Below are 19,006 nucleotides of genomic sequence, written 5' to 3'. Positions count from 1 at the left end.
TCTTTCCTTTTTTTTTCCTTGGATTTCTTTTGCTCTTTACCCTCCAGATGGCTTCGAAATTTATAACTGTAATTATGTTTCCTTAATAACATGTTTGCACCCCCAGCTCATCAACCTGCTTGCATGCTGCCTGCCAAGTGCACTTGCCAAAGCCTGCTGCACATGTTTGATGTTGTTCTATCCCTCCGTGTTGTTCTTTTCTCTCTCTCTCTCTGATGTGTTTTGGGTCGGCGCTGTTGTTGTGTCTGCTGTGTCGACAGAGGTGTCTCTCTTTCCCTGCTCGACAGACACCCATGAACTTTGTTGTTTTGCCTGCTGCCTCCTGTCTGCACTGCTCTGTGTTGCATTGTGGGAAGGCTAACTTGCTACTCTTTTCCTAGCTAAGGCAGCAGGCCGCCAGCTTCTGATGAGTCTGGCTGTAGTCAAGCCTTGTATAGCTCTCAGTGTATTTTTTTTTTTTTAACTTTGTGGGAGTCCCCCCTCCCGCTGCGATCCCCCGAGGTTTTCAGAGGTCTGGTCTGGGCTGACTGGAGCATTTATGCACCTTGTGTTTCCTCCATTTCTCCCCTCTGGCTCGTTAAAGTCTAAATTCCACCGACAGCTTTGAAGTGTGTTGAATGTGTTTGTGTGTGTGTGTTTTTTTTTTTTTTTTTTTTTTATAGTACGTGGAGATATTTGCACTTGTTGCGCCTGCAAAGCAGATGTTTTTAAAGGAACAATTCTTTGCTCAGAGGTTTTCATGCAAGAGCTCAGAGGTTTTCATGCAAGGACAGTTTGACACTTTTTTTAGACAAACGCTGTGCACGCAGCGAAGGCACGGAGCAGTGGCTTCCGCCTGCTTCGTCACCAGTCCCATACAAACCTCCAGCGCTCGGGTGCGATATGATCCCACCACCTGCTGCTCTTCAGCCAGCGCTTCACAGCCCCTGGGACGAGAAGAGGACAAAGACAGATAAATTGACTGTAGTCTGCAATCTTCTTGTCAAAGCAAAATGAAAAAGGAGCACTGCTGCCTTTAATCTGGCTGCTGAGCCCTGCAGTGGCATTTTCTCCTACGCTTCAAAAGCTCCATTGAAGTGGTACCCGCCTGCCTGCCTTGCTCGGAGGGAGGTTGCTGGTTCCCAACCAGGTGTTTATCTCTCCTCTCTTCTCATCTCCCCTCCTGCTCACTTCACTGGTGTTAATCGAGTGTGTACTTCAGTGATGGATAGGAAAAAAAAAGAAACTGCTGCTACAGCACTGTCCCGTCTCACCCTGAACATATGAAGCAGCTTGAAGATTCTTAGTGCTGTCATGTTTGCCTCTAACCTGTCATATAATCCAGCCCTTAATTCTGCAAGAGTGCGCTGTGGAGTCTTTATAAATCATTCAAATAGCCATATTAATCCATTTATAAAGCTTAGCCGTGGTTGTGGCTGAAAAAGGAATATTGCACATGATTTATTGCTGGTCTGAGGGAGTCTGAGGACTTTGTCTTCGAGTGTTGAGTCATCTGTCAAACACAGTTCCGCACTGCAGCGAATCAGGGCTGCAGCCAAAATCTCGCCGGTCACTTTACGGTCAGCAAACGTGGGTGAAACGCAGGGTGCGGCCCTCTCTCTGCCAGCCTGTTTCCCTTCATTACCCCCTCTCCCCTCCTTCGCTTCTCCAGTCTGTGGCAGACATTCTTGTGGACAACAATTTGTGTGGAATCTGAAACATGTCACACTTTTTACCCAAAAGCCTTTGTACCTCATTCTTACATAAACAGAAAGAATCTGCAGCATCTGTTGTGCATGTAGAAGAGCTTTTGTCCCAGCCAATAAGCTAACATCGGCAACAACTGGCATCCCATAGACAATGTGTGTGTGGTCTTCATCAAGGTTACTTTGGTTCATGAAGGCAGTTTTGATGCTCCTCGACACTGACATACATATAGATATTCAATTTGAGTTGCGTGCGTGTCCGCACTTTTTGTTTCGTGTTGCAGAATACCAACATGTTCCAAAATTGAATCATGACTGGCATGTAAAAATGGATCATGTGTTTTTCTGTGTCTTACTGCCAACAACTGGGCGCCGGTTGGTCACTGGTGAAGCTCGCTGTCATCAGACGAGACGGCAGCTTTCAACATGCAAATGTTTGAGAAGAGAAGACACACGACAACCGAAAAGCTCTAGAGATATTCCGTTCTAGGGCAGTGCTGGTGTACAGAATCGGGGGACAAACTGCTCCTCTGTCTCTTAGCTTGTTGTCAGACTTTGCAGCTTTCACAAAGTATGACACAAGCTGGTGTACACAAATAGACAGGATATGCTCCTGTGTAATATCTAACTTGTGATCAAATAAATGCACTGCTCTCTTTTATCACTATGTGGGGAAACTGCATCACTGAGTCCTCTGCTAAATTGCATTTGAATTCATCTTTGTATTTTTCAAAATAAATAAACACAAATAGGATTAGCTCTCCACTACCACTCAAAGAAATACACCATCTTTTATTGCTGTTTGCTCCGCATTCAACAGGTGGATCCCAATTACTTTCCCTGATGCCAGTGTTGTAGAGTCAGTAGCAAAGTGTCTCATGCATAGATTTGCAGTTCTGAAAATTTCAATCATTTTGAGTTTACAAGACTGCAAGTAATTAGATTGAAAGTCCTACTTTGAGCTGTCTGTGAAAGATGGTTTGTGCTTCAGTTAACTTGTACTTGGAGATCGAACTGGAATTGGAAATCACAGATGCTTGATCAAGATCAAGAATGCTTTGTAAGGACACATGCTTTTGATTTTTACATCCACGTCGTGTCTCAGAGCGGCATCGACAGCTATTTTTGACACAGTCTTTGCTCATGTCATTTCTGCCTTTTCCTAATGAGCTCTTTTTTGTACTCTACAGTCGGATGACACCAATTCCAATTAAACTGAAGAGCTTTGGGGGGAGATTTTTCATACTTGCGGTGGAAATTACTTTCAGACTGTGCATTTACATCTGTTTGTTGAATTCATTTCACCTCAGAAGATGGAAATGAAACAACAGTAAGCCTGTTTGAATTATAATGAAAAACAAATCACAAGTGGGATATAGACAGCTGGAGGCTTTGTTGGCACTTTCTGAGCTATTACGTTGAATTTAAAAGCTTTGCAGTGTTAATCACCGCGCTGGATTTTGAAAGATTGCATAGTATTTGATGAATACATTGTGGATTAAGGGAGGCGGGCTGATCCGTCTGACTTGAATGTGATCTGGAAGGATGTCAACATCCATCTTCCATCTATCTGCCTGGTCTGTGATCCATCTGCGATTGTTGGCCTATTTGTGTCATACATCTCCAGGTCTCGCCTAACAAACAAACAGTTTGATGTTCGGTAGTTATTCACATGATGGGCACCAACAATGGTCAAAACCAAGAGGGTATAAAAAAGTAGAAGGAAGATAGAGATTCAGAAGTTGTATGTAGCTGCTGCTGTGAAAGACTGACCAAAGTTTGTCTCAGGTAGCAGCCGCAAACCAAAAACTTTGTTACACGATGTTCCAATATCACAATAATAACTTTCGTGGGTTCAAATTGAACCTCTTTCTAATGTAGATGTAAAGGTGTTCAACTTAGCCTCCTTCTAAACATTGCCATTGACAAATACCATCTAGAAAGGTGCTATATAACTGTTAGTTGCATTTCCTGGCACGTCAAGCTCAGCAAATTTGATCTTTAAAAACACACACGGTCACACACGTAGAAAACATGATATTCCTAATCTGATGCAACTTGCTCTGCACATCTGACACGATACATTTTCTAGATTCCAGCTCTCTCTCTCCCAAACATCCCTGTCCCCTTCACCCCTCGTCCCTCCCTCTACCTCCTCCTCCTCCTCCTCCTCCTCTCTTCTCTTCGGAGGCCAAATTGTTGGCTCGCCTGTTTGCAATTCACACCAAGACGTTCAAACAGAGGCCTGAATACTTCTTCAGTGTGTCGCCATAGACTGTTTGGAGGCATGTTCTGTTAATCACAAACATGATTATAAAGCTTGAATAAGGCTTAGAGGAAGCCATGAGACATATAAGGGTTCACGGCTCGCAGCATATGTTTCACTGATGGCTGCAGTGGATCGAGAGGAAAACCTGGATATATAACAACGTCACAGACAGAAAACTGACCGAAACACCGATGATATTTGTACGGGAAATGTTAATAGTCAGCATGTGATACAGATTGCATGTGAGATGTTGTGTGTAACTAATTGTTTTTCCACCCTCCTCCTGTCTCCCTGCAGTGCCTGGGAACTTGGGCTGCTTCAAAGACAGCGGTGACCCACCCACTCTGTCCGGCACCAGCGAGACCTCCAACAAACTCACCATCCAGAACTGTATTAGCTTCTGTAGGAAGCAGAGATACAAGGTGAGATTTCAACCCGTGAGGTATAAATCTAGGACATAAAAAGAAAACCTGGAACACAAGAGAGATTGTATTTTAGCTGAGATTTAAGCTGGCAGCTTCTGTAGGAGCAAACATTCAAAACTAAAAGAGTAAAAAGACTCAAATGGAGTAGTGTGACCTTAATCCTGGCACTCGTGCTGGAAAGTTCAAATGTGTCCCCTCACTGGATTAAAAAGCGTCCAGTCAATTGCCCGTGTCATGTCTAAAATGGGCATAAGCTGTGTCTTGCAGTAGTCAAGCTTTTATGTAAATCATCTACATTTACGGGCAGTTTCCTGACAGTTATTACCATGATGCCCAGTGCAGTCTATACGCTCTTTATTCAGCCATCAAGCTGCCTGTTTCAAACCAACCAGCGGATGACAAATCATCACAGCAATCAAGGCTGACAGCTGGAAATGAATGGTTATTAGCCCACTGGGCACCTCCTCTTCAATGCATTTTCCTCATCTCTGAGTCTGGCGTGCCATTGTCCCAGCTCTAAACAGTGCCAGGTGTTCATTTTCTGTCTCAGCGGATCCGGTTCGGCTCCGTCTGCATTGACAGATACTGACAGCTACCCCCTCCCCTCTCAATTCAGCAGATGTTACCGGATGTGGCGGCAGATTGGCATCGTCTGCCTACCCTTGGACTGTCAGTGTCCTTAATGTGCACGTGAAACGTCAGCGCTCGGAAGCGCGGCTCCCGTGTGGCTGACAAAGTGCATGCCTGATGAGTTAGACAGCGTTCCTTCACTTGTTTGCTCTGCCAGAAGTATTCACGTTGGTGTTACTTCATCAGATAGAATAATGCAACAAGGACGTAGCTTGATAGATCTTGGCGAGAGCAGAGGCTTGACAAATTCCTCTTCCATGAGAAAAGACGCAGAGTGGGAAATGATGCAGTACCTTCAGCTGTGTGAATTCATTGAGGGGCTGAAAATTGGACAATGATGTCCTTTTGAATGAAGGACAATTGCTCTTTTGAGAACAAGCAGCCAATGGTGGCGAGGTCACGTTGTGTGAAGGTTTTTGACGTTTCGCATTCCTGCCACGACGCATTCAGGAACAGTTTACTAACGGTTTTGATTTGAGAGATGGATAGGTGCTGTTTTGTGAGCTTGATTCTCTTCACCCTGTGTGCAGCTGTGTTTGAGAGGAAGCTTCTAATCAGCTGAGAGGTTCTCGTTGTCCAGACTCAGATGACAGCATCTTGTAATCATGAGAGAAAGCACTTTAGACTCAAGTCGCTTTAATTTCGGCGAGAGAGGGAAGCCCTTACAGTCGGCTGCTGTGTTTACCCAGTTTCACATAAAGCTGATGTGAGACACACAACCTATAAAAGGACTTTTATTTGATTGTGTGATGGATTTGCGATCTTATTTTTTTCTGTTGTTATGTGACCGTCTGTAATTTTATGGACAAAGTAGCCATTTTGAATATTTTTAGGAGAAAGAAAAGCCAAAACCCTCACGTTTCCTCCATAAAGTTTGCTCCCTCAGTCGTTACACTTCCTGTGTGTTTTCCTGGCCAGCCCCCATGGCAAATGGATTTATATTGAATTGTATTATGGGAAGCCTTACCTAAAGTTTGCCCTGAATTTCTGATACAATAATTCGCATAACTCCTTTTGTGTTTCGCAGCTTGCCGGAATGGAATCAGGATATGCCTGTTTCTGTGGCAACGAAGTGGACCTGCCTGACCACGGCGAGTCGCCGAGCATGGAGTGTAACCATGTTTGCTTCGGAGACCACACCCAGCCCTGCGGTGGAGACGGCTGGGTTATCATCTTCGACAGTGAGTGTTAACTAGTGTCATCCGAAGTCTGACAGCAAACTTTTCACATCTGTGCTGTGATTTGGAATTCTGGAAAAACAAGACAACACATTTTGAGTTTTCCGAAGTGATATAAGATAATTCCCTTTAAGAGTACACCTGCATCTGTGCTAACAACCTGTTGTGCTCTTAGTGCCTGCAGTTTGTATAAGTCAAGTTTGGAACAGGTCTGTCAATGTTGGCATGTTAACACCTCCCATTTGTTGAATTAAGCTCCAGTTCATCTTCAGACGGCACAGCAGTAAATGTCACCAACCTTTCCTCATCCACGGCTGAGATCAGACCTTCCTTCAGCACATGAACACTTCCAACTATAGTTTACAGTATTAAATGTATCATTCATACCTTTTGGCAATAAACAGCTTTAATTAATCATTTAACTATCATTATGATGCAGTAATCCAACTTTTTCCTCTCCCAGTAACCAACTCTGATACCTTGACTCAAGGTATCAGACTTTCCCCAAATTTCAAATCTCTTTACCTCAACTACAACTCATTGTGATCATTTCTGTGCAAGTTAACATGAGGTCAAACATTGCCGTGGCACTGAAAACTGAATCGGCAGCCAGCTGTTCCCAGAGGAATGTAACTGACGGCAGAAACACTAAATTTTATGGATCAGTGGAAATGTGGGTCTGTCACACCATGGCTCATACCCCATCCACGTAATGAAGTCAGTGTTGGGGTCTATCTGGCGTATCATGCATAGTCCACACGGACACACGGTATGTATCCTCTTATTTTTCAAAACAGTTTAAAAAAAAAATCCACTCCACACAAACACTGTTTTTAAAAATAACCTCCATATGACAAGACAAAAACACAATTGAAGAGCTGTCACGAGCATGCCAAACCAACAGGCAACAGTATTACCCAAACCCTAAAGCCATGTTGGAGAATGAAGAGCCTGAAAAAAGCTATCACTGGTCGGCTGCCTGCAACTAAAAGTCCGACATCCAGAACCAGCAATGTTGGTGGTGCAGTCTGATGCCTCTGTTGCTCAATAGAGTAGAGGAGTAATTGTACATTTATGTGCAAACATGCAACAAGTCCTGTTAGTATTAGCAAGGTTGGAACCAGCATGTCCGCCATTGCATGATATCGCCACAAACCAGAAACTCCAATTTCGCCGTCCACACGTCAACACTGCTGAGAAGTTTCTGAATATCTTCACCCTGGAAGGAGTTTTCTGAAAGCTCTGTGTTCAGTGACCTGAAACTGCTTTTGTGTGTGTATGAAAGGCCAAAAAAATAGAAACGTGTAGAAAAAGCTATGTTTTAAAAAATATGTGTGCGTGTGGACTAGGCATCAGATCGGTGTTTCCCAGATCAGTACCATGATGTCTGTTATCAAGGTACTCAAGGCCAAAAATAACCCAGTCATCAGTCAACACAGTCAGCAAATTTCGCTGACTATGTTCTGCTCTTGTTGTGCTCTTCCTTCCAGCTCGAGTAGGGGCCTGCGGTGGGAACTATTCCTCTCCATCAGGAGTCATCTACTCCCCCGACTTCCCGGACAAGTATGCCGCTGGCCGTGTTTGTTATTGGACTATCCAGGTCCCTGGATCCTCCGCCATCCTCTTCAACTTCACCTTCTTTGACATCTCCGACCAGACGGACATGGTGGAGCTACTGGACGGCAACACCAACCAGGTGGTGGCACGCTTCGACTGGCGCAGCCCGCCACGGGAGCTGGTGAACGTCACAGGCGACTTCGTCATACTGTACTTCTACTCAGACCGCACCAACCAGGCCCAGGGATTCGCTCTGCTTTACCAGGGTAGGATTTCACTTGCTTTCACTTTCGCTTTTAGGTATTTGTGGCAAATAAGGTTCAGTAAAATGTGTCAAAGCCTATGACAGATCACTCCTAATGTTTGATTTGAGTTCTAGCAAATATCCTGAGCTACAATACGCCCTCAAACACGCCAAGAGCCACATTTGCATGATCAGGTGCGTGCTGACTTGCTAGCTCAGTGTGGCAGTTGTCACACCACTGGCAGGCCCTTTTCTCTTTTCATTTGCTAGTCAATGTCTCACAGCCCAAGGCGGTACTGCATATTTAAATAATGTTTTGTTTTTCTAGGAACTCACTCTCTTATCAAGCTGCAGCAGGCTGCTTTGCTTCTCCACAGTGTGTTCCTTAGTGAATTGCAAGTTTTTACGCCACCTACATACAAAATACTGTGATACTTTGCGTTGCACCTTCTGATTTCATGATGTCACTGTAGAGCAGACATATATCTGGGGAACTATAACTCACTGAAAGTTAAAAACCTCACAGCAAATTCTTTTTATCTCTCCAAACTAATGTGGTTCTTTCAGACCGAATCTGTGTGGATAGTCCGAATGCACCAAAAATGATTTAATAGATTAATTTCAGGAGGCATGAGAGAAGCACACCCTGATATAATTCAGTGTAGGTGACATTCAAGCTTTCAGCTGGCTACACTGGGAGGCAATCTGTCCCCCGCTCCTCCCTCTCTGCCTCATGAAAACAGTGAAAACAATATTTGAAGGTCAGAATCCTCTGACCTCTGGACAGGCTCAATCCTTTCTGCTCACATCTTGGTTCTTGTTTTACGTGAGGCATCATGTAGCTAAGAAATGGAGTCTGAGACATGATATGAGAAAAGGTCACCTCCTGAAGTAATAGGTTTTTCACCGACAGACGGAGAGAAAAGTACATAGAGAAAGCCAACAGTTAAAATGAGTGTCAGTACTAAATACATGCAATATCTCTTCTGTGGCCCGCTGAGCGGTCGAAACAGTAATTTCAGGATAAACGCTGTCAGATGACCATGGCAGAGCGTTTCAGCTGAGCCTGGGTTTGAAGCATGGTATTTTGTTTGCAAATGGGGACCATGTGGGAAGTTTGGGGAACATCACAGTCAGGTTGAGCTATTATGTGTGAAGAAAAAAAAAATCCCACGCTACTTTAACGTCCAAGTGCCATTCATGGAAGAGTGGAGCAGGGCTGGATCAAATAGTTTGGGGGGTTTGATTTTAGCCTGCGTGGGACACAGGATGGGTGGGGTTTAGTTTGGAGTGGAGTGGAGTTTGCCACTCTTACCTCACCACTAGGGGTCCCTCTAAGTGGCACTAAAGTTTCTACCAACGAGTGAGGTTGACCCTTTCGCTGTGGATGACTTCATGATTCATGAATTAAGTCACTCTATGTCTACAGTCCCATCTGACAGACAGACAGACACATTTTACACATTTATAATCTCCGTCACAGATTTGAATACTTAAAACACTGATGTGTTAATTATATTGAATCGAGATTTCCTCCAGATGACAAAACAAATCAGATTGATTTCACTGGATAATTCAGCAATGGCCATGAAATCACCTTTATTTATGCATTTATTATAGTGGTGATTATTTAATGGACAGTGAATTAACTGTCCAATAAAAGTATGTTTTTGGTTTGATGAATAGTTCTGACAGACTGCTGATATAATTCAAACCACATTTTTCCAATGTCCAAGTAGCAGAGAGTTGATGTTATTGGCCTGTTTGGATTTGTCAGCGATCTGACAGGATCTTGCTATTTTTGTATTTTATGGTTGTTCTGTGAATTTGACCCCAATCTTACAATTCTATCAATTCGGTATCATCAGTATCTTTATCATTTCTGCTTCCATCCCCCCCCTAAGGAGCAGTTTGAAGAGACGCATCTCACTGTGGACGACCACACATTGTCTCTAGATTTCTGAGATGTTTCTCCTCACCAAACCTTACTGCAAATTAACATGTAAGAAAAGTAATGAAAGAGTCAACTGAGACCCATAAATATCAGCACGACACATTCCACAGTTTGATTCTCAGAGGCAGTGTTTCAGAAGCAGGAGGAGAAAATTCTCAAAATCACATCTATGTTTAGGAGAAGTAAATGAAAGGCAGAGGAGATCTTATTTAGGATATTGCTTTCCTCTGGGAACATATAAATGAGTTGAAATAGTCCACGCTCTCTGGCACTGTTGTTTTATGAAGCAAACTCTGTCCATCTGGTGCTGTAAGCAGGTTAAAACAAACAGAATTTATTGCAAACACTTTTTGAGTCTTGTCTTGGGTGGACAGGAAAGCTCTCAACACCACATGTTTACAGCATGCTTGAGTGTTTTTCAAAGACGGTCTGTTTCTTAGCAAATGCCGTTGGTATTAAAAATTCACTTGTGACGCTGTTGTGTATAGTTTCAACAACATGATCTACATGATGTATCCTATTACTGCGTGCTTGCTGCCACGGCCCAGTTTACCCACAGGAATAATTAAAGGGGCGTTAAGTGATATGTGTGCTGAAGTTGTAGAAATTACAACAACATGGCAGATCTTTTCCTCTTCAGTGTGTCTGGCACAGGACAAACCGCTCACCACTCCTCTCCCTGGGAGATATGAAAGCCTGTAATACAGAGAAATAGTCACATTTTCAAGAGGCAGTATGTCACGTTACAGAGAAGAGTATTCCAGTTAGAACTGGAATACTGTGGCATAAAGTACAATCAAAAAGATTAAGAAGAAGATTTACTACTAAGACTGGGGAATCATTGATACATGTACAAGATGTGCAAAATGAGTAATATATTGCCGCGTCCAGCCTCCCTAAACCTATTTCACTATTGTTGTGTTCTTTAATTATCATGGATAATTAAATGCAAATTAGGTAGAGGTGCATTAGGGCTTACTGTCCACAACTTTTCAGTGATTGTAATGCAGATGAATATGATGGTTCTTAGCTACAGTGTTCTGAGTATCTTGTAAATTTCAAAGCAGCTATGATCAATATTTGATATTAACAACAGATCATGTGAGTGCTTGTGTGTGAAAGCGGGCGCTTGTCGTGGTAAACCCACAGAACATGATCACCCAATTCTGCGGTTCCCTCGGCGTCTTTTAGCTCATTGTTTAGGTTTTCTTGCCTGCAACTTTACTGTTTTGGTTCACCGCTCTCATCTGTGTTGTTTTTGACCACAGCAAGCAGCTGTTTTCAGTGGAAAAAGCTCTAAAAACTCACTGCACATTTCCCGCCCAGCACCAAACGTTCGACAGGCAAAGTTCGCAATTAGCTGCTAAAGAGCCAAATTTTTCCCCCAGAAGGCCAAAAACAGGGCTTAAAGAGAGCGAATATTGGAAAATTACATTTTATCCTCATTTCCCCAGCACTGAGAAGCCAAGTCACCACAACAATCGATGACGAGGATGAAGGAGAGGACGTCTCCAGCACAGCAGGGCCCCAGCTCGCTGGCAGCGTCACAGAGAGATCCAACAGTACCTCCAACGGACGTTCCTCCCAGATCCTCTACGTGATCACGTCCAGCCCCGGTAAACCGGAGCACAACATGCCAGGTCAGTGGGCTGGACGCGGCGAGACCACCGGCCACAGCGCTAGTATGTTAACACCCATAATACACTGCACCCACTGCACCACTCTCTACCTCGGCAGGGATGTTTTTGGACGTGTCTTAGCTTGAGCATCCATTTTGCATGACCTGGTTTCTCTGAAAGTTTTAAAATTATCTTAGTTTGATGAGAGGCGTCTGGAAGCGTGGGCCCAGAGTGGCGTGATCGCGCATAGAAGTAATGCTATGTGACGCTTGTTTCTTCCAGTCAGTGAATCATAGCTGAAGTTACTTTGGGTCTCCCTGCTGATCACAATCAGGCCTCTTGTCAAAGCTATGCAGGGTGGACTGGTGTGTTCTGTGCTTTTCTTTTCTTTTTTTTTGCTTCACTCAAATATTATTCTTTCCAAAGTCTGAGCACTCTGTCTCAAAGGGCCATCTGATGTATTTCTCAACCAGAAGAAAACAGATGTGCAATGATAATGCTTCAATATTTCTTGACAAATTGCTGGCTGAACGCTGCTAACAGGTGCACCAGCAGTGCTTGAACAATTCCTTTCTTGCTAATCCTTTCAGTCTGCTTCAGTTTGCTTTCATTAGTGTGATTCGATATCTGATGTCTTGTTACTGTGTTGCTCCCTCTCTGCAGTGTGGACCATTTACGCTCTGGCTGCCCTCCTCATACTGACAGTCATAGCCATGGTGGCAAAGCTGCTGCTGCACATCACAGTCAAGTGAGTATGAGGATGTTGGAGGTGTGCATGATCAACCAAGCATCAAATGTCAAAGCATTCATCTGCACTTTTATGCTTATATTGGAGAAAGATGAAAGAACAGGAGTACGTTCAACCGTTTAAAGTCCCAGTGTGCTGAACTTCTGTGTGATTACAGCGTCTTCTTAGAAACTTTAGCGCATTCTTGGAGTTGCACTCAGCCGGTTCATGAAAGGCATTCCTGTCTGCCGCGGTGTCTTTGTTGACACTACCACTAGAAGTCACCAAAGCCAGAAATATTCCATTCTTACACCCCTTCCCACCAACACAGGCATTGCGAAAGAACGCACAAATAAGACAAAAAAGCAAAAATGAAAAAGTTTTTAAAACCTCTTGTTTTTGTCGGAATGAATTGTTTTCTTTTGGTACAAAGTTGAGTTGTAGGTTCATAATGATTCTTAAAATACCATAAGGCTTTAACTTTTCTCTCTATTATTTTGTTACAGTTCAAGGGAAAGCAAAAAAAGGAAGCACATTCTCATGTTACCAGCTTTGTGCGACAAACGTCACATCAAACATCCACCACTGTAACTTTTATTAGTTTTGTGTTTAAAATGAAAAGCAACATTAGAGTCCACTTTTAGTAGACAGTACGCTGCCCTCTCTACATCACCTTCTTTCTTTAACCCCTTTCTCTCCTGTTCTACTGTTTCTCTCGTACTCTTCTCTTTCTGCCTCCTCTCTATCATTAACGTCCTTTTTCCTCTCCTCGTCATTTTCCCTCTCAGGTCCCCAAACATCCCAACGGTCAGCGGTTCAGACAGCTGCAGCCAGAGCACGGCTTCCTCTGAGCCGTGGATCATCCTGTACCGACCCTCCACCATCTCCCTCTTCAAGAAGAAGCTAAAGAACCACCACGGCGACCTCAGCCCCTTGGTGGGCAACTAGTGCCACTGCTGCACTCCGCCGTTCACCAAACGCTGCCGCCACCCACAACTACTCTGTACAAGGGCCGTCAGATGGCAGGCCCTCAAACAATGAAACTCTATGAGGCGCTACGCTAACAAGCCAACAACTGAGTAGCTGATGACAACTGACTGAGTGACTGCTACTAAGTAGCCTGTGGGCCGAAGTGGCTGGGCCCTCCCATCCTGCTCAGCACCGAGGAGGAGGGGGACAGGCAGGGCTGTCAGTGACCTCAGTGTGGGAGAGGAGAGTGGAGGATTAGATGGAGGAAGATCCGCAGCTCTGACAACGATTCAAGGACGCTTTTAACATGCGGGAAGCCTCTCTGGTTCAGCAAGGCTCCATTTACATCACCCACGGATGTCCCTAACAATCAACATACCTCCAGAAAACCCTTCCAGACTGCCAGCTCTCAAGTGAAAACACAGCAGAGCCGGATGCAGACTTCACTGTCTGCGTTCAGTTTAGGAAACAGGGAGGTTTACCTCTTCCTGGTGCCTCAGAGTGGCAACCGAATCTTCGTTGTTTATCAAGGAATGGATGAGAAATGGAGTCTTTGATACACATGTGCTGTAACACTTAACAGCTTAACAGTTTTGTAGAACTCTTCTAACTGCCTCACACGGATGACGAACACTTGCAGCCAAAATCCAGAATCCTCCCATCCAAAGAGTTGCGCGTTTCTTTGTCTTTTTGATGTGTTTTACGTGACAGCTAACTTTCTGAGGAGAAGGGAACAGGACGTGGAGACGTCACACAGAAAGTAGATATCACAGCACTTAGGGGTTGAATCACTCGCTGTAAAATGAAAAGATCAGAGAGAAAGAGAGCATGCTCGCCCACTCCTTCACTCAGCACTCATGTGGATTTGGGTGGAGAGAAGAAGTAGCGTTGTTCACCGGGGTGGGGGGGGTTGGGTGGTGCAGTTTGCAGACAAACTGCCATTTAGGGAGGCTTGGGAAGATCTGAGGGCTTTTTCTGCTCGGTTGTGGGTGGGAGTCTTTCCGGTTTGATGGTGTTCAAGTGCCTTAAGGATCTCCTCTTCCCTTGTCTCAGATTCCTCACATCTGTTTCTTTCACGAAACGGAGTGAGGTCCCTCACAAGAGTCTAACATCAGCATGGATGTGAAGAGTTTGGTCCAAAATAGGATTTCCATCACTTAAATGTAAAGTAAAGAAATGATGCCACATCTTGTACAGTGATTGAAAGCATTTGATATTAGTCTTTTGAAACATACTACACTCAACTGAACACCTCTCCAGACTGGATCTTTTACATTTTTTGTTACATGATGGACATTAGATGATTTTTTTTGTGTGTGTGTGTGTTTCCAAAATGAACACATAGCCTTTTGAAAGAGAACTCTTCAGTTTAGGAACAGACAAGGCTTTCAAAGAAACGTTTGTTTTTCATTTCTGTGTGTGCTCTTATGTGTAGTCTTGGACATTTACTGAACATATTGTTCACATTAAGTTGTCTTTTGATTACGGGGAGGATGATTATTGTTGTATATTATGTAATTCAGCGTGGGAATGATGATATTTATGTCAGCTCTTTCATTTTATGACTCGGCAAAGCATTTGAGAGACCCGTCAAAGTGCTTTCTGTGCTTACTTGTCAATTTAGCTCAAAGGTGGATGCATTTCTTCCTCTCTTCAGACAGCAGTAAATTGCTTAAATTCCGCAAGACTCTGCAGACTTGGAAGATTTTACTTGTCACCTCGATTTTCGGCCAAAAGGTTGCGCATGTACAGTATAACCAGACAGAAATCTAACCAAAAGCAATCAACGGTACTATGCACAAGCTGACAGCAGGTTTGCAGCTGTGACGGTTTTCTGTGCATTGCTGTGACATTTAAACTACTTGCGAAAGGTCAAGCTCTACTAGTTCGCCATCGGCATAGTAATTGGCCTTTCCTGTCGTGGTACTGGATGTTAGCAGGGGTCTCTGCAGATGGTCACCCAGAAAAATCTTCTTATCACTGTCAAGATATATGATTATAATTATTTAATTATAATTAATATGGTTTGAAATGTCAGTGCACTTACATTCGCTTCTACTTACAAGACAAAACAGTACTTACTCACTTTTGCATTCAGTTTCAGTGAAAAGAAAAAAACTACAATGTACTTTGTGCGGCAACCTGAGCACTTGGAAAAAGTGTGCAGCCTCGCAGTGACACTCAAGTCGAAAGATTTATAGTTTTTCGAGAATCAGACAGAATTTGAGGCCCATAAAACGATGAAGAACCTTTCCCTCCCATCAGATGTTTGTAAAGATGTGACTCTGTGCTATATTCTTGCCTGTCTGCTCAACTGTAACTCATCTTAATTATTGCAAGACAAGAGCACATGCCCCTGGGTCTGTGATGTTCAGAGCAGACCATGCGTAGAGAGAGGGAGAAAAGAGAGCCTAGATGTGAGAGCGATGGGAAATTAATGTGTGTTCAAATCAAACACAAGCTAACTAAATCTGACAGTTAAAATCTAACAAGGGCATATTTGTTTGGATAGCCTGGTGAATTATGCAAACTCCCATTTTCTGTCCCGTCCTCCACTCGATCGGAAAATTCCACGCTATCTTCTGAGCGGCGGAAACAGTCTTTCCTCAAACTGTAGTTGATGTGAATGTCCTGTAGTGCTCGATGACGTGAAAACAACACCAGAGGCCCTGTGGGAAATGATGTGGAGCGGCCAAAACATTGTTTTCATGAAATTGTAAATAGCGAAATAGTGAAATGTTTAATTTATACAGTAAATTATTGTTATTTTGTATGTGAATGGGATATAATCTATCTTTTGTATAAGTGAAGTACCTTTGTAGTTTTATTTAATGTGTCCTGTTGCAAAATAAACACTGTATGCATGTTTCTTAAGCTTGTGTTGTGCTCGTTCTTTTGTTTTTTGTTGCGTCCTCTTAATAAAACACCATTTATTCCACCATCGCACACAATATTCCATTCCCAAGTGGCTGAGAAGCATATGGGCCACAAAACATGGATCAAGCTAATCCCATTTACTTTTCCATTTGAAAAAATAGATTCGGGCTTCAGTGTTTGCATGGTGGGACATCTGCACCCCCTCCTCCCTTTTTTTTTTTTTTTCTGTGGAGCTAAATACTTATCAGATATGTGAAATGACTCCCAGACTGTTTGGAGATGCACACACACGGAGGGAGGATTTGGAGTGCCATGTGTAACCTATTGGTTCCCCTCCGGGATGAGGTCAAGCATGCAACCTGCACATTTTAGAGGGAAACAGCAGGAGCTCAGCTTTACAACTGGAACACCATGAAAAAAACAAACATGGAAGGGCGTGTAATAAGCTGGAACAGTTGGGATGCAACGATGATTTCTTAATTCATGAAAGGTGTTTCTGTGTTTCTTTCATCTGGTGCTCACTCTTAAACAGTTGAAGGGCTTGGTTTGAGAAACTTGTGCAGCAGCATGTGCTCGCTATTCGTTGGCAAGACATTTTTTCCTGCCTGTGAACCTGTGATGCTTCTGATTGAATCACATTGTACAGCAAAATCCTTGTGCAGAACTAGTTTAATGATATAATAATCTTACTGATGTTCTGAGATTGAGTGATTCAGAAATGGGTGAAAACTTCAGGCAGGAGCGGGACTCTGTTTTCATCATGATTTTGCTCTGTTGTCTGTACATATCCCACATGGCTTACCAACTTTATTTTTAATTCATCATATCAAAAATAACATGCATTCTTTTGTAGCTAGTTTAAAGTGACTTTATGGTGTTTTTCAGTGTTATGTCACATGACTCCAGAGGCTGCTGAACGGAGCTAAACAGAGGCTGAATATTCATAAAATGCCCACTTCAGGATCACCACACCCAGCCTGGTGTTACTGGCCTTAACTACCACTTTACTACTGACAAACAAGAGGCTGTGCAAGGCAATAATCCATGTAATAATCTGCCAACATCAGCATCGCTTCAGTACCAAGGGGAGCACATGACACAAACATCATCATCACTGTCGACATGTTCACTGATGTAGCTGTGATGCCGTTTTGTCCCTTACACTCAGATTAACAGCACCGCACGCACACAAAATACATGCGTTTTTTTAATTATCTAGACTCAACCCCAAGATAATAATTATTCAGCTAATGTCATGTGCATCCTCCAGTTTCATACTAACCTGCCAGTGAGTCTGAAAACATTACACTGAAGGACACACAGCAATGAGCAAAAATAAGCCTCTCTGCCTCAACTTGTCTTCACCCCAGATCTTTAAAATTAAGTATTTTTGAAAAATCTTTTCATTCAGTGGTTTAAAATATTGTAATAGATTAACAAGTTCATCAAAACAGCAGTGCAAAATGAAGGTGCCCTTCAGGTGGTACCAGACAGACAACAGTGCCTCCAGGATGGGGAGATGGAGAAGAACAGTGGGCACATAGCCCACGGCATGATATTAAATACTGTCCAAAGTCTATATCCTGCTTCACACAATGCACACACGATAGTGTTTTCTTCTAGAAATTGTTTCATCGTCAGAAACAAGCACATTCCAGAACAGGAAACAACAAACAGCAAATTGTAGCTGATCCTCTTTCTCCCTCTACTGGTGATACAATGTTTGAACACATTTTCTTAGAAGAACCCCAGTTTTTGCTCTCTGGGAGAATAAAACCATCTTATTGGCCACAAACAACCAGAAATGGTGCTAAAAATGTTGAACTTTAATTAAGAATACTGTTGATCACAAATTCTCAGATTTCTCAGCTGAGGCTTTGCAGGCCCTCCGTTATGAGTTCTGTCATCCGTACAACCACAGTGAGGTATCAAATCCTTGTGGCCTTCTACACACCCTCCCACTGACCCCAAAGTGTTTTTTTTTTTTTAATCTCACAATGGCAATTGTGCAGCTGTAACATTAATCCTTAACTAGACTCGGAGCCTTATCACTCCTCCTCTGGGCACCTGTGGGAAAAGCCTTGGCCTGCAGATCCCCCTCCAGTCAACCTTCCCATAGCCTAGGAAAAGAGCGATGTAAGCCGATGCCTCTGAACCTGAGTTGACCAGTAATTGAGGCAACAATGGGACAATGCATCGCAGTGTCTGGTTACTGTCAGGACGAGAAAGTGAGAAGAATGGAAGACAATAGCTGCCACTTTCTGCACTCACGGTACCAAAGTCAGGTAGACTAGGAGAGAACCGTAAGAGAAAAGAACAGGCTGGTCTCCCTTTATAGATCTGAAAAGGAAGTGTGTGAAAGAGGTTTAGTGGCTGTGCACGAACTTGTCTGTTTTGATCCGCCTCGCTCTGTACTATTTTCTATGACCCCGGTGCAATTAACTCTCATGCCCTTCAGTGGTTTTGAGTACATGCATTGGCCTGTTTAATGCTCAAGATTTTCCTTCTATTATTGTAGCTTAATGCCGCTGAAAGCTGTTTATATACCCTGCTTGTTCACCTCTGCCATCAGGACAGCTGATTAGTACTGGAAATAATAAAGAACCTTTTCGATCGTTTCAGTCATTTACCATGCAGAAATGTTCTCCAGCTTCTCAAGCGTGAGGATGAGCAGCTTTTCTCTGTTTTATATCATTGTGTAGCTCAGATGGTAGAGCTGGTTGGTCATTATTTGACAGTTGGTGATTTGATCCCTTGCTCCTCCTTTTCAAAGTGTCCTAAAGCAAGGAACTGAACCCCAAATTGTTTTCCGTATTTATATGTTTAAAAAAAAAGTCTACAAATGAATGGAATAATATGTTTTGGTTCAGCG

The 19,006-nt window shown here is 43.3% G+C and overlaps 1 protein-coding gene and 1 long non-coding RNA gene across 3 annotated transcripts in view; both read left to right on the top strand.

Annotated features, from left to right (window-relative positions):
* Window positions 1-16,114, top strand: part of kremen1 (kringle containing transmembrane protein 1) — a 56,122-nt gene extending 40,008 nt beyond the window's left edge. Inside the window, exons 4-9 of one of the 2 annotated variants that reach the window (XM_070965280.1) lie at window positions 4,252-4,376; window positions 6,037-6,190; window positions 7,678-8,010; window positions 11,397-11,582; window positions 12,225-12,309; window positions 13,077-16,114. In XM_070965280.1, coding sequence (XP_070821381.1) covers window positions 4,252-4,376; window positions 6,037-6,190; window positions 7,678-8,010; window positions 11,397-11,582; window positions 12,225-12,309; window positions 13,077-13,236 — 1,043 coding nt within the window. In that variant the 3' untranslated portion in view covers window positions 13,237-16,114. Of the gene's footprint in view, window positions 1-4,251; window positions 4,377-6,036; window positions 6,191-7,677; window positions 8,011-11,396; window positions 11,625-12,224; window positions 12,310-13,076 lie in introns of both variants that reach the window. The other variant, XM_070965279.1, reaches the window with a different exon arrangement.
* Window positions 1-19,006, top strand: part of LOC139333040 (uncharacterized) — a 64,970-nt gene that overhangs the window by 40,045 nt on the left and 5,919 nt on the right. The window lies entirely within an intron of this gene.

Source organism: Chaetodon trifascialis, chromosome 6 (genome assembly GCF_039877785.1).
Source record: "Chaetodon trifascialis isolate fChaTrf1 chromosome 6, fChaTrf1.hap1, whole genome shotgun sequence".
Lineage (NCBI taxonomy): Eukaryota > Metazoa > Chordata > Actinopteri > Chaetodontiformes > Chaetodontidae > Chaetodon > Chaetodon trifascialis.
Note: the sequence above shows the minus strand (reverse complement) of the source record. Positions and strands in the feature narration are given on the sequence as shown.